The 12,886-nt window shown below is 42.1% G+C and overlaps 1 protein-coding gene across 1 annotated transcript; it reads left to right on the top strand.

Annotated features, from left to right (window-relative positions):
* LOC8080881 (cullin-3A) lies at window positions 7,652-12,535 on the top strand. The gene is made up of 2 exons (XM_002445084.2): window positions 7,652-8,023; window positions 10,257-12,535. Exons 1-2 carry the CDS (start codon window positions 7,851-7,853, stop codon window positions 12,298-12,300), a joined length of 2,217 nt encoding a protein of 738 aa, XP_002445129.1. The 5' UTR covers window positions 7,652-7,850; the 3' UTR covers window positions 12,301-12,535.

Here is a 12,886-nt window from a genome sequence, read left to right as displayed (position 1 = left end):
CGCCCTCCCCTTCCGGCCTGTTTGGACTGAGACAGGGAAAAAGGAAAAATAAATCTCTTCAGGGTGTATCGGGCAATTACGGGCCTCTTTAGTTGGGTCACTGGCTCTTAATTAAGCTCTATGAAGTTTACTTTCAATTGTTTGGTTGCTTATAAGAGCAACTCCAACAGATATGTTATTCATGTTATCTAGGTTATTTTTACATTTTTAAAGCACAAATTGAAGTCCAACAGATGTGCTATCTGCTTTGCTAGAATAACAAGTTTGCTATCCCTAAATTCTCGCTTGTTATATATAGCATGTCGTCCTCACTAGCTATCATATACAAAAGCTGTTGTGGAACTCTATGCTTTGAGTGAGTTTTTTATTTTACATAATAGCTAAATCTTGTAATAAGATGCTCTAAATAGTCTATAGGCAGGTTCAGCTAAGCCACTTTAGAGACCTTAGCCGGGCTGTGGAAAAATAAGATGGCATTTTGTTTTTCCGTGGTCAGGCTTGGCTAAGCCCCGCAGTGGCATCTCGTCACCGCCCGGTTCGTTTGCGCTCGCGCTCCTCTTCTCCTCTGTGTTCGTAGCCATGGAGGCCCCTTGCCTCCTTGTGTGCTCGCTCGGCATGTCTCCCTTCCTCGGGCACGACGACACCCCGGCGCCCCCCTCCCCATCCGTGGAGCCCTCACCCCTCGCCCCCCGGTGCCCCTCCCCTTCAATGTAGCCCCTAGCCCTAGCGCGGCCTCTGGCAATCCGCATCTGCTTCTCCTTCGGTGGCCCACATCTGTTCCTCAGCGCTCCTCCTACTCGTGAATTCACCAAGCAAGGGCCCGTGATAGCGAGCTCGATCTTGACCTCTAGTTGTGTGAACTGTCAGGCTTGGCGAGCATCTTCGGCGACGGGGATGAGACCGGGGTCACGCGAGAAGACTGGGGCTGCACTAAGAGGTGCGGGCGAGCATCTCCGACGGCGGTGTAGATTGGACGAGGATGCTTCTCGGCAAGTTCGCGGATGGGAGCTCCAAGATGCGGGCCACCGCCAAGAACACAGCGGCGGCATGCTGGCTTGCATCTGCTCCTTCGGTCTCCGGACATCCTACACGATGAAGAACGAAGACGACCCTGCTGGCAGTGGCGGAGCGTGGAGTCAATTAGAGGGGGGCAGTTAAGCATTTAAGGTAGTACTACATCCAGTGAAGTAACACAGTATGGCTGACACTCACAGCAAAGTTGAGACCTGAGTGTTAGTACTCTACTAGCCTACGGAGTACTACGTACTACTCTTGAGAAAGTCTGCATGCAGACAAGCACAAATACAAACTAATGCAGTGATCGCTCGTAGGAAAGGGGGGGGGCAAGTGCCTAGCTTCGCTCCACTACCCTGTGCCTGCCGGCAGCTGCAGGTGGAAGCAACAAGCAAGCTAGCTCTAAACCTATGGCGAATCTATGCGATGAATTCTGACACATCAAGTTATTGAGGATGCCTACCACTTATTCGCAAAGGGGATAACTGAAAGGACCTTGATGTCGCCAAGGAGGCCTAGAGGGGGGTGAATAGGCCTGCAAATTCTGCTCAAACAGAAACTAAAACACAGGGCGGCACTGCCTCCCTTTGAGGGCGGCACTCCCTTCCTGCAACCGTGAGTCCAACAGAGCCCAAACTTGGTGAAGATGTACTTGAGATATCCAGTGACAAATCTGCAAAGTTTCAACTCAAAATTCTATCAGATTAGAGGGCGGCACTGCCGGCCTTAGAGGGCGGCACTGACGCCCTGCGCAGGACGAACTTAGTATAATTCAAAATTCAACCAAGAAAATTTAGATCAGATAAATTTCCTAGCTTCCTGCAAGTATATTAGTCACTGAATAACAAATATACGTAGTAGCACAAGTACCACCAAGTAGATCGGCCACAAACCCTACAAACACCTCAACAACAATAGCAATACAAGAATGTAAATCAGCACACGATATTTATCCCATGATTCGGCGTCGCCACAAAGGCTGGCCTATGTCCACGTTGTTGAGGTGCCCACACAAGGACCGGCTTGCCACTAATGGCTTGCCCTTCCCTCATTCTCCAAACAAGAGTGTTACCTCTTGAAGGAGGGGTGATTTCACTAGCTGCAAGAGATGATTACAAACTGTTCCCGCTGCTCACCACAAGCACGGGAGCTCGCCGGGCGACGCCTAGCCGTCTAGGAGGCTTCACCTCCAAGAGTAACAAATGCACAACGAAGATCGACGAAGCCCAGCAAGTGCTCAAGGTTAGGATTGCTCTAATCTGCTCTCTAACACTTAATCACATAGGCCCAACACTTAATTGTGCACTAAGCACTTCACTCCCACAAAGAGAGGGTTGGGAGAGGCTTTGGGAAGGCTTTGGAAAGTCTGGAGCATCAGCAGCACGACCAGAAGCAGTGGGATGGGTATATATACTCATCCCACTCAAACTAGCCATTAGGATTCGAAAACTAGCCGTTGTGACTGTACAGGGGCGGCACTACCGCCCATCATGGGCGGCACTGCCGTCCTTGTAAAAACAGCATAGGTCACCTTACGAAAAAAGTCATAACTTTTTACTCCGAACTCCATTTGCAGTGATCTTGGACTTTCCGGAAAGTTTGTTTCAAGGGCTATCCAACCCTGTAGAGAACAAGCTCCAAGATCAACTTGTGCAAGTGCAGTGCTAAGTGTTTTCTCTCATGTTAGAACTTGGGTTCGGTTAGTTTGAGCACTTGAGACTTGTCTATCATTCGTATTGCATCCCCCTTGATAGTACGGCATACCTATACTCAAGAACAAAAGAATATAAACAATTTAACCACTTGAGTCTTCAATGTCTTCATATGCCATTTCTTCTCAAAAATACTCCATAAAGGGTTGCAATCAACTTTGTCTCCTTTCTTTGAGCAAACATACCTTGAGCATGTGACTTGACCCATTTCAACACATATGAGTTCACCTCCATGGCTTCAAGACACTTCTACTAATTATTTGCTTCTCAACACAATATGACTCCTCATAGCTTGATTAGTTCCTCGACTCAATACAAGTACTCTCTTCTTCACCTTAGCCATGGTACCTCGGTCCTTAAGCCGTCGCTTGTCCCTTCACCTCCGCTTAGTCCCTCGAAGCCCTTTCCTTGCTATCTTCACCTTATCAAGCCATACTCAAGTCATATAATATTAAGCATCCATTGAATAACCATTTCTTCAATATCATGATCCTTGCTTGAATATCTTCTAGATATAAATATTGAGATCAATCAAGCTTCAGTTTGACTCACATAGAGACATATATGGATCAGCATCAATATGGTCAAGCCAATTCACAGTTCCTTATATCCTCTCTATTTTGGCTTGACACTTAATACTCACTTCAATCTTTATCTTCATACTTCTAGCTTGATCAAACTTAGTTCGCTATCAAACTCTTCTTGTTCATGAAAAGCAAACCATTGTAGAGACCAATCCGTGAACATCAACTCATGTCTCTTTTGCCATTTGTCAAATATGCTTGCTTTCTCATGATGTTATGATATCCCACAGTATAGAAGCCACTCCATAGATTTCATTTGCATTATTGTCTTTTGCTTGACCTAGATTGTTTCCATAATCCTATAATACAACAATACACAATTTGGCCTTCATTTCAACACTATGTGGCATATCATCAAGTTTGCCTGCTTGTTGAGCCTTGAACATACTTGTTAATACACAATCCATAAGTATGTGCAATAGACTCAATATCCTGATCAACACTTAGCAAACTTATTAGACCTTTAATCATGTTGTCATTCAATTCACCAAAACCCACAAAGGGCTAGATGCACTTTCAATAACCTTACCGATTCGAAGTAGAGGTGACTGTATCAAAAGATATCGGCAACCAAACACACTATAGGGCTAGCTAGACTTAGACAGTTTAGACAACCAAACAATCATGGATTGGCTTAATAGAAACATGCTAAGGCTGCCCAGGTTAAGATTCTAGGCAGGCTAGAAGTTAGCCAGAAAAATAAATATTGCCTACGTAGAAGTTATGAGAATTAGTTGTGAGAGTTGATGGAGGGAATTAAGATAAGAAATTGATTTTTAGTCTCAATTCTTATTTGGTTCGTGGATGAAAATGAGAAAGAGATTTCATATCCCTGTTTGGTGTGGGGATTTTAAGAAGAAAATTTAAAAACAAGTCACAATGGATGGTGAAGATCTATTTTTTTTTCTTTATCAAGTAAAACACTCCCACCGAATTCTCACCCCTCGCCTAGGGAATTGCTTAGCGAGAGTTGACCCTCTAAACTCTTTTTTCCTTCCCACCTAAACTCCTATTCCCACAAAATAAACAAAAGATTTCTAAACTCCTACCTGTAAACTCTAATTCTCTACTTTCAGTTATCCCAACTAAATGAGCCGTTATTGCCATCCAAAATTATAGACCTCTCTCGTTGCCATCTATTTAGAATTTTTAATTTCCTCATTGCCATCACCATCAATGTACGGACGAGCCTTTTTTCATTGATTCACATCCATAATTTGTTCCTTTAAAAACCATTGAGAAAACCAAACATTGTCGCAAGGTGTTCGCTACACATACTAATTCCATGAGGGTCGTTGATAACCAAATTTGATCACTTTTATAGTCTGAGTTTAATAGTATGCTTAGGTGTAACACCCAACTCAGAGCTTAATAGGATTATTAATAGAATATTCATACCAACAAGTTGTAACTTTTTTTTTCGAAAACTCATTTCCAAAGAATTCTAAAGTTAAGTGTGCTTGGCTTAGAGAAATTTAGGGATGAGTGATCGACTGAGAAGTTCTTTCCGGGTGCGCACGAGTGAGGACAAAGTGTGCAGAAAAGACGGGCGTTGATCTGTAAGGGCTGACTATGCCCTAGAAAAGCTGCCAGATGTAAGTGGGTCTGGCCTCGTAGAGATGGGACGTTACATTAGGCAATTTATTTTCCAGATTAACTAAAGTTTAATTCGGTACTATCACTAGGTAGATATTTTTTATTTTTTATCTCTAAGATATATTAACCAGAAAGAATCAACACCCTCCACTGTTCAAAGTCCAAAAAATAGCGCATTCTAAGCATGATTCATCTCCGAATATTAAAAAAAATGAGCGAGAACAAAGTGCGCAAAAAAAACTGGTGTTGTTCTGTAAGGGCTGACTATGTCTTAGAAAAACTAACAGATGTAAGTGAGCCTGGCCTCATAGAGGCGGAACATTACATTAGGCAATTTATTTTGCTAGATTAATTAAATTTAAGTTTATTTCGGTACTATCACTAGGTAGATATTTTTTTATTTTTTATCTCTAAGATATATTAACCAGAAAGAATCAACACCTTCTACTGTTCAAAGTCCAAAAACAGCACATTCTTCCATACCAAGCGTGATTCATCTCCGAATATTATTAAAAAATCTCCCTCCTCAATGTAGACTCTTCCTGATCTGATAACTCTTGCATTTCTCCTTTGTAAATACTAATATAATATTAGCCATAATTAATATATAACTAGCTCCATTTGTCAATTAAACAAGTGGACACTATCTGTATTTATTTGCAAAAAGAATCTCTTAGGTGGTACTGTGATGTTTTTCTCTAAATAAATATGAAAATGACAGTTGGAATTTTAACATGGATTGTTGTAATAAAACAGTTTTGTTTTATATGAATGTGAACTGACAACCTTTTTGACATTATGTTTTCTTGTGAGCATCATCTTTAAGTCCTATTCAGTACAACTTAGCTTCACTAGTGAAGCACTTTTATTTTTGCCTTCGGTTCCATAAAACAGCTTGGTAAAACAACTTCTAATATAAAATAGCAGAGAGAAAGAGAGAAAGCTGGAAGAAACTAGTATTTTTAGCTTCACCAGCTTCAACTAGAGAACTGTGAATGTGAGAGGAGTTGAAATGTTTGTAGGAGAAGGTGAAAACAACTTTGTGAAGCTGAAAGAGAACCTATAGCAAATGCACCCTTCGAGGCTTACCACATCTCTATCACTTGTCGCCGTGATAGACATTTTGCAATTGGTCAATCATAAAACCTCTGTCTATTTAGAGCACCCACAAATGTATCACCTTAATTTTGATGCCCCTGTCTAATCACATAGATGTTGAATTTCTATTTTTATTAGAGTGTTGAAGCATCATCTATGGATTCCACTTAGGATAGTGAGAATTGGTTAGTACGGTAACTGTTGTTGGTGCCATTCTTTTATTCTTCGAGCATCAAGGGCTTCAAGACCTGAAAAGTTTCGGCAGGCATTGAGTACTGGACAAAATCGATGCCTCACAACCTTTGCTAACATAATTCAAGAATTGATTTTCACACACCAGATCATCTTACATTTGCCACATGATTTTGCCACCGTACAGTGTTCTTTGATCTAGAAATTGTAACCCAAGTGCAAAGGTAATCAGAAAAACAGGTAGCATTACCAAGGTAAAGAAAGATTGTCTTTGTTTGGACCTCACGCCGTAACGGAAATGGAAAGTTGCAAGTTGCTCATCGGTGGCAAGCCGCTAAGAGAGATACCGTCATCTAGCAGATTATCCTGACTAGCCCTCTCCATCCTTTTAGAGCATCTTTAAAAGTCTTTACAAACCTCACTCTCTAAATCATCATTTAGAGAACTATTTTCATAAAAATCGCTTTCTATATTTCTTCATTCTCCAACAACTTTTCTATCTCTCATGCGCACTCTAGAGATCCATTCTCGTCTTCTATTTTTTGGCTAGCGAAAAATCCAGAATAGAAGATGGCTATATTTGCATAACCATTTAGACAAGCTGTTGGAGGGTAATTTTTTTTACCAAAATCTCTATTCCTAGCATTTAGGAAGGATTTAGAAAGTCTCTTGAAGTTGCTCTATATCCTCAAGCCACCATGCTTTTGAACCCAAAGCGGTTGGCAAGACCCTCAACGTGCAGACGTGGTGTCCATGACAAGCAGGAATAGGTGGAGGCTAGCACGCGAAGCCCGACGAAGCATCCGTGCAAGTAGTAATAGATGGAGGCTAGCACAAGGATCCTAATGATAATGGAGGTGCCTTGGCAACATCAGAATAACAAATGTTCGCTTGGTTGAAAAGTCATAGTTGAAAGTACTATTCGTTGATTCATTGTGAGAGAAAAACACTACTGAATAGCTGGCAGTTTCGGCAGATAATTTCAAGGAAACAGACACAAAAGCAACCGAACAAGATACAATGACGAGAATGGGGTTGAGGTAGATCGAATAGGTGTGGAGACTAGAAGAAGTTGGGGCATGTTGCTAGAGGCAAGGAATTAACTAAGCATAGTGCAAAAGATAATGGCTCGACGGGTAGCAATTCATGGGGTGAATATGTAGACGGTACGAAGTTTTTACATGCCATCCCGCTATGACCTAACTAATGCTGTAATGAAACAAAGAGAATCAAACATAATCTACCACCTAGGTGAACCAAACAGCAGCTACATGTAAGTTCATTTTTTTATACCAGTACAATGTATGTAAGATAAAATATAGCCTGAATCCTAATAATCTTGTCAGTTCAAACATAAGTTAGGCCCTGACAGCCTGTTGGACCCACAGCCTGAAATCCCAGACGCCAAAAATAGATTAGGATCGTAGAGGCCCAAACTTAAAAAGGTCGACCAAAACCAGCAGATTACAAAATCCCAACGAGAACATCGTTTCTGATCCCTTTCCAGCACCTCCCTCCCTTCGCAGCCACGCGACGACGAAACCCTAGCCTCCTCCTCCCCCCTCCCCCACCTCGTCGGAACCCCGGCGCCTCGCCGGAGCACGGGGTCAACGCACCCCCGTCGGCCGCGGCTGCGGAGGAGCGGAGGAAGACGATGAACGGCGGCGGCGGCGGCCAGAAGAAGCGGGGCACGAGGATCGAGCCCTTCCGGCACCGCGTCGAGACCGACCCCAAGTTCTTCGACAAGTCGTGGCGGAAGCTCCATGACGCCATCCGCGAGATCTACAACCACAACGCCAGCGGCCTCTCCTTCGAGGAGCTCTACAGGTTAACATTGTTTTTGGTTGCCCCCCCTCTGTTCCGTCAGATTCTGTTCCACGCGATTAGGTCGCGCTGTATGATCGCGGATGATTCGGATAGATAACGACCATGAACGGATTGATTGCTGTGCTGATTGGCGATCTGTATTTTTTTTTTCATATTTGATAAATTGTACCTTCTGTGGGCTTGTATGCATGTGAGATGATGATATGCGAATGTTTGTGAATAGATTGATCTTGACTGATATGTCCTATTATTTGTGTAGTAGGGCTTGTCCTGTAACCATGATTTGTCAACAAGATATTAGGATCTTCTATTTATTGGTCCGTGGCTTTATTTTTGTGTACTATTAAATTTTGGTAGTTGCTTGAAGCCTTCAGGCCATTTGCAGTGTTGTTTTCTCGGTGTCGGCATTAAATGCCTAAACGGTTGGAATTATTGTTTTAATTCCTTGCTATGCAAGTAAGGAAATTCGGGTTCGGGCCGTTATGGAAAAGGAACTGGATGTGCTTCCGTTTTAACCTTTGGGCTGCATATGCCTACTCCAGAGAACTGGATGCTACCGTTTTAACCTTTGGGCTACATATGCCTACTCCAGAGCTGAACCGACGAGAACTGCCATCTATAGTTTACATAAATATTATTTATTATTATCAAGAGAACTCTCTCAACGATCTTGTGCACGTGTTCCTGTACTTCCTAATTTGTTACCTTAGTTATATATATACACTTGATATGTCATGGCATCGGTACCCCCCGCATAGTTAGCATCTAGCAGTCCATGTGGACAGGTTGCACCATTCCCTTGTTTACTGAACTGAGAGTTGCCACTATCGTGCTCAATCACTCTCCATGCATGGCTTGGTAGGATTGTTTGAAATATTTTTTTAATTTCCTACTTTACAAGGTATTACTTGTTATTTTGTTTCCAGTGCCTAACCATCGAATAGGTGCTTAGGAGTCCGGATGCGTTACAACTAGGATTTATGACTTTGTATGCATGGTGACCAAGGTGAAACTCATACGTATTGGCAATAGCAAGCCTGCAACAGAGCTGGATGTCATTTAATTTATGTAAAAGATCCAGATATCTGCCACACTCCAAACCATAAAGAACAGAATCAGATCTTGGTGATGAAGAACGAGCTTTTCAGTCGACATTGAAGCATAAATTGATGTCTGTTCCAACACTGAATTTAGTAATCCCTTTCATCATTCAGTTTAGGTCATGTAAGCTTTTGGATGCCTCCTCTAAGTTGGCATGCTAAGCAACATGAAGTTTGATGGAAATAAAAGAAACCATCGAACTTGTTCTGTGACTAATGTGATAGTATAGCAGTATGTGCATATGTATGAAGACTTTGCAGTTCGTGAGGACTCGTGGAGGTCTATCATGAGCTAATTTCTCAGCATCAGATGCAGGCAACTACGAATGTTCTTAGTAAACCTGAAAACACAAGAGGAACTTGTTTAGTTAAATTTTTGCAACTGCTTGCTTCTGTTTAGTTTGGAATTCTCAGACCTTCTGTCTTCAGCAATTCTTTCTTCTTTTGGCTAATAGTGTTAAGCTGTGGTACTATACTACCTTATCTATAATTCATTTTACCATTATTTATAGTGGACTACTTTTTAGCATGTTGCAGCGTTTAAACTTTCCAAACTGTGTATGTGAATGCATCAGTGAAGCAATAGATAAGTATGTTCATACATCAAGAATTCATGATTATGATATAACTCAGTCGTACTTCATATATCACTTCCCATGATTGATCCTTCATCCTTGTTCTCTCTGTTATTTTTTCTCTTTGTTGCTTTATCAAACTCAAAGTTATACAATTGAATAAACAGTATTAAAATTCTTCTGTAAGTTTGCTGTCTAAAAAGAGAAGTGATTTTCCTGTCTGTTTGGTCTGTAGAAACTTATTTTCTTCAGGCTATTATTACTGTTATGTTAAAAAGAATAGTTGCTGCAGCATACAGGAAGCAGATGCTTTTTCTATGAACCTTGAACCAGCTCTTAATACTGATGAAAAACATAACATAACTGTATGAAAGAAACAAGAACTGACAACCCTGGGCGGCTGGGCCTGCTCAGTCCTCTTCCAAAAAAATATATTTTTGTGTGTGTTTAACATAACTATGTCTGTGTATGTGTTTAACATAACATAAAAACTCTGTGTGTGTTTAAAATGTCCTTGAATATATTGGTTAATATAATATTTTTCTTATATTATGGCAGGACTGCTTATAACATGGTCCTGAACAAGTTTGCTCCTCAGCTCTATGAGAAACTCACAGAAAACATGAAAGAACATCTTGAAGATATGCGCACATGTATAGATGCTGCTCAAGGTGGTTTGTTCCTGGAAGAGTTGCAGCGAAAATGGAATGACCACAACAAGGCATTGACAATGATTAGAGACATCCTGATGTATATGGACAGGACTTATATTCCTACTAACAAAAAGACACCTGTCTTTGATCATGGATTAGAGCTTTGGAGGGATACCATAGTCCGGTCTCCCACAATTCAGAGGAGGTTGTCTGACACGCTTCTTGAACTCATACATAGTGAAAGGACAGGCGATGTGATTAATAGAGGCTTGATGAGGACTACAACAAAAATGTTGATGGATCTAGGGTTGTCTGTTTATCAGGATGATTTTGAAAGGCCATTTCTTGAGGTTTCTGCTAGTTTCTATAGTGGTGAGTCACAACAATTCATTGAGTGCTGTGCTTGTGGTGAGTATCTGAAGCAGGCTGAGAGGCGCCTCTCTGAAGAATCAGAGCGTGTGTCCCAATACTTGGATGTCAAAACCCATGAGAAAATTACTGCTGTTGTGGTGAATGAGATGCTCGCAAATCACATGCAGAGGTTGATTCTTATGGAGAACTCGGGGCTTGTGAATATGCTTGTTGAAGACAGGTATGAAGACCTGACCAGGATGTACACTTTGTTTAATCATGTTCCTGATGGGCTCACAACAATCAGATCTGTTATGGCATCTCATATTAAGGATACTGGCAAAAGTTTGGTAACAGATCCTGAGAGATTAAAGGACCCAGTTGATTTTGTTCAGCGGCTTCTTAACATGAAGGATAAGTATGACAATATCATCAATGTGTCATTTAGCAATGACAAGAGTTTCCTGAATGCTCTTAATTCCTCATTTGAGCACTTCATAAACTTAAACAACAGATCCCCTGAGTTCATATCACTGTTTGTTGATGACAAATTGCGGAAGGGGGTGAAAGAGGCTAATGAGGAAGATCTTGAAACTGTCCTGGACAAGGTGATGATGCTGTTTAGATATTTGCAAGAAAAAGATCTATTTGAGAAATATTACAAGCAACACTTGGCAAAGCGTCTTCTTTCTGGGAAGAATGCTTCTGATGATTCTGAGAGAAGCATGCTTGTGAAGCTGAAGACAGAATGTGGCTACCAGTTTACTTCGAAGTTGGAGGGCATGTTCAATGATTTGAAGACTTCTGAGGATACTACACAAGGGTTTTATGCATCTACTTCCTCGGAGCTTCTGGCAGATGCCCCCACAATATCTGTCCAGATACTCACCACTGGGTCATGGCCAACACAAACCTGCAATACCTGCAACCTTCCCCCTGAAATTGTCCCTATCTCAGAGAAGTTTCGGGCTTATTACCTTGGCACACATAATGGCAGGAGGCTAACATGGCAAACAAACATGGGGCATGCTGACATAAAAGCAACATTTGGAAATGGCAGCAAGCATGAACTGAACGTCTCAACATACCAGATGTGTGTTCTGATGCTGTTTAACTCATCCGATGTCTTGACTTACCGTGAAATTGAGCAGTCTACAGCAATACCAGCTACTGACCTGAAGCGATGCCTCCAGTCGCTAGCTCTTGTGAAAGGTAAGCAAGTCCTGCGAAAAGAGCCCATGAGCCGGGACATTGCCGATGATGACAGCTTCTTCGTGAACGACAAGTTCACCAGCAAGCTCTTCAAGGTGAAGATTGGCACTGTGGCGGCGCAGAAGGAGACCGACCCTGAGAAGCTAGAGACACGGCAGCGGGTCGAGGAGGATAGGAAGCCGCAGATCGAGGCGGCCATTGTGCGGATCATGAAGTCGAGGAGGGTTCTAGACCACAACAGCATAATGATGGAGGTGACGAAGCAGTTGCAGCCCCGTTTCATGCCAAACCCCGTGGTGATCAAGAAGCGGATTGAGTCGCTCATCGAGCGCGAGTTCCTGGAGCGGGACAAGACGGACAGGAAGATGTACCGTTATCTCGCCTAAAAACAACCTCCCCTGTCTTTGGAATTTAATTTCATTATATGCTACCCGTATCATATAAACAGACCTTGATCCATGTACTTATGCATAGAAGGAAATGGGTCTCTGCATCCCGTGATACTTTTAGTTGAAACTGGTTTTTGCTGGGTTTGTCCAGTTAGTTGCTAGCTTAGCTTCTATAACATCTTGCGCTGGGATACATGCTAATGCTATAGAATATGATCTTGCTGGCTGCGAAGCAATGCTCTCTTTTTGGTTGCTGCTTCAGAAAGGCGATCTGGTTGCTGTCAAGGTATCAAGGTTGACCTTTTGTGGCTTGATGGATGATTGGATGTCACTGAAATGATGCTAGGATGATATTCTACAAAATTGTGCTATCGTTTGCAATGCTATGAGGTGCGTGGCTTCCAGAAGTGTGCTGCATGTCACATGGTGGCATTGCTATGACAGTTGGTTTGTCCTGGATTGCGATTTATGACCAAAAAGTTGCTGGTGCTTCAGCGTAAAGCCTCCTTAATTTTGTTGATCGTATATTTGACTTGTCATTTGTTAAATTTTGAGTAGAGATTATGGTCATAATTTGTCAAGA

The sequence above is a fragment of the Sorghum bicolor genome, chromosome 7 (genome assembly GCF_000003195.3).
Source record: "Sorghum bicolor cultivar BTx623 chromosome 7, Sorghum_bicolor_NCBIv3, whole genome shotgun sequence".
Taxonomy (NCBI): Eukaryota; Viridiplantae; Streptophyta; class Magnoliopsida; order Poales; family Poaceae; genus Sorghum; species Sorghum bicolor.
This window is presented reverse-complemented; position numbering and strand designations above follow the sequence as displayed.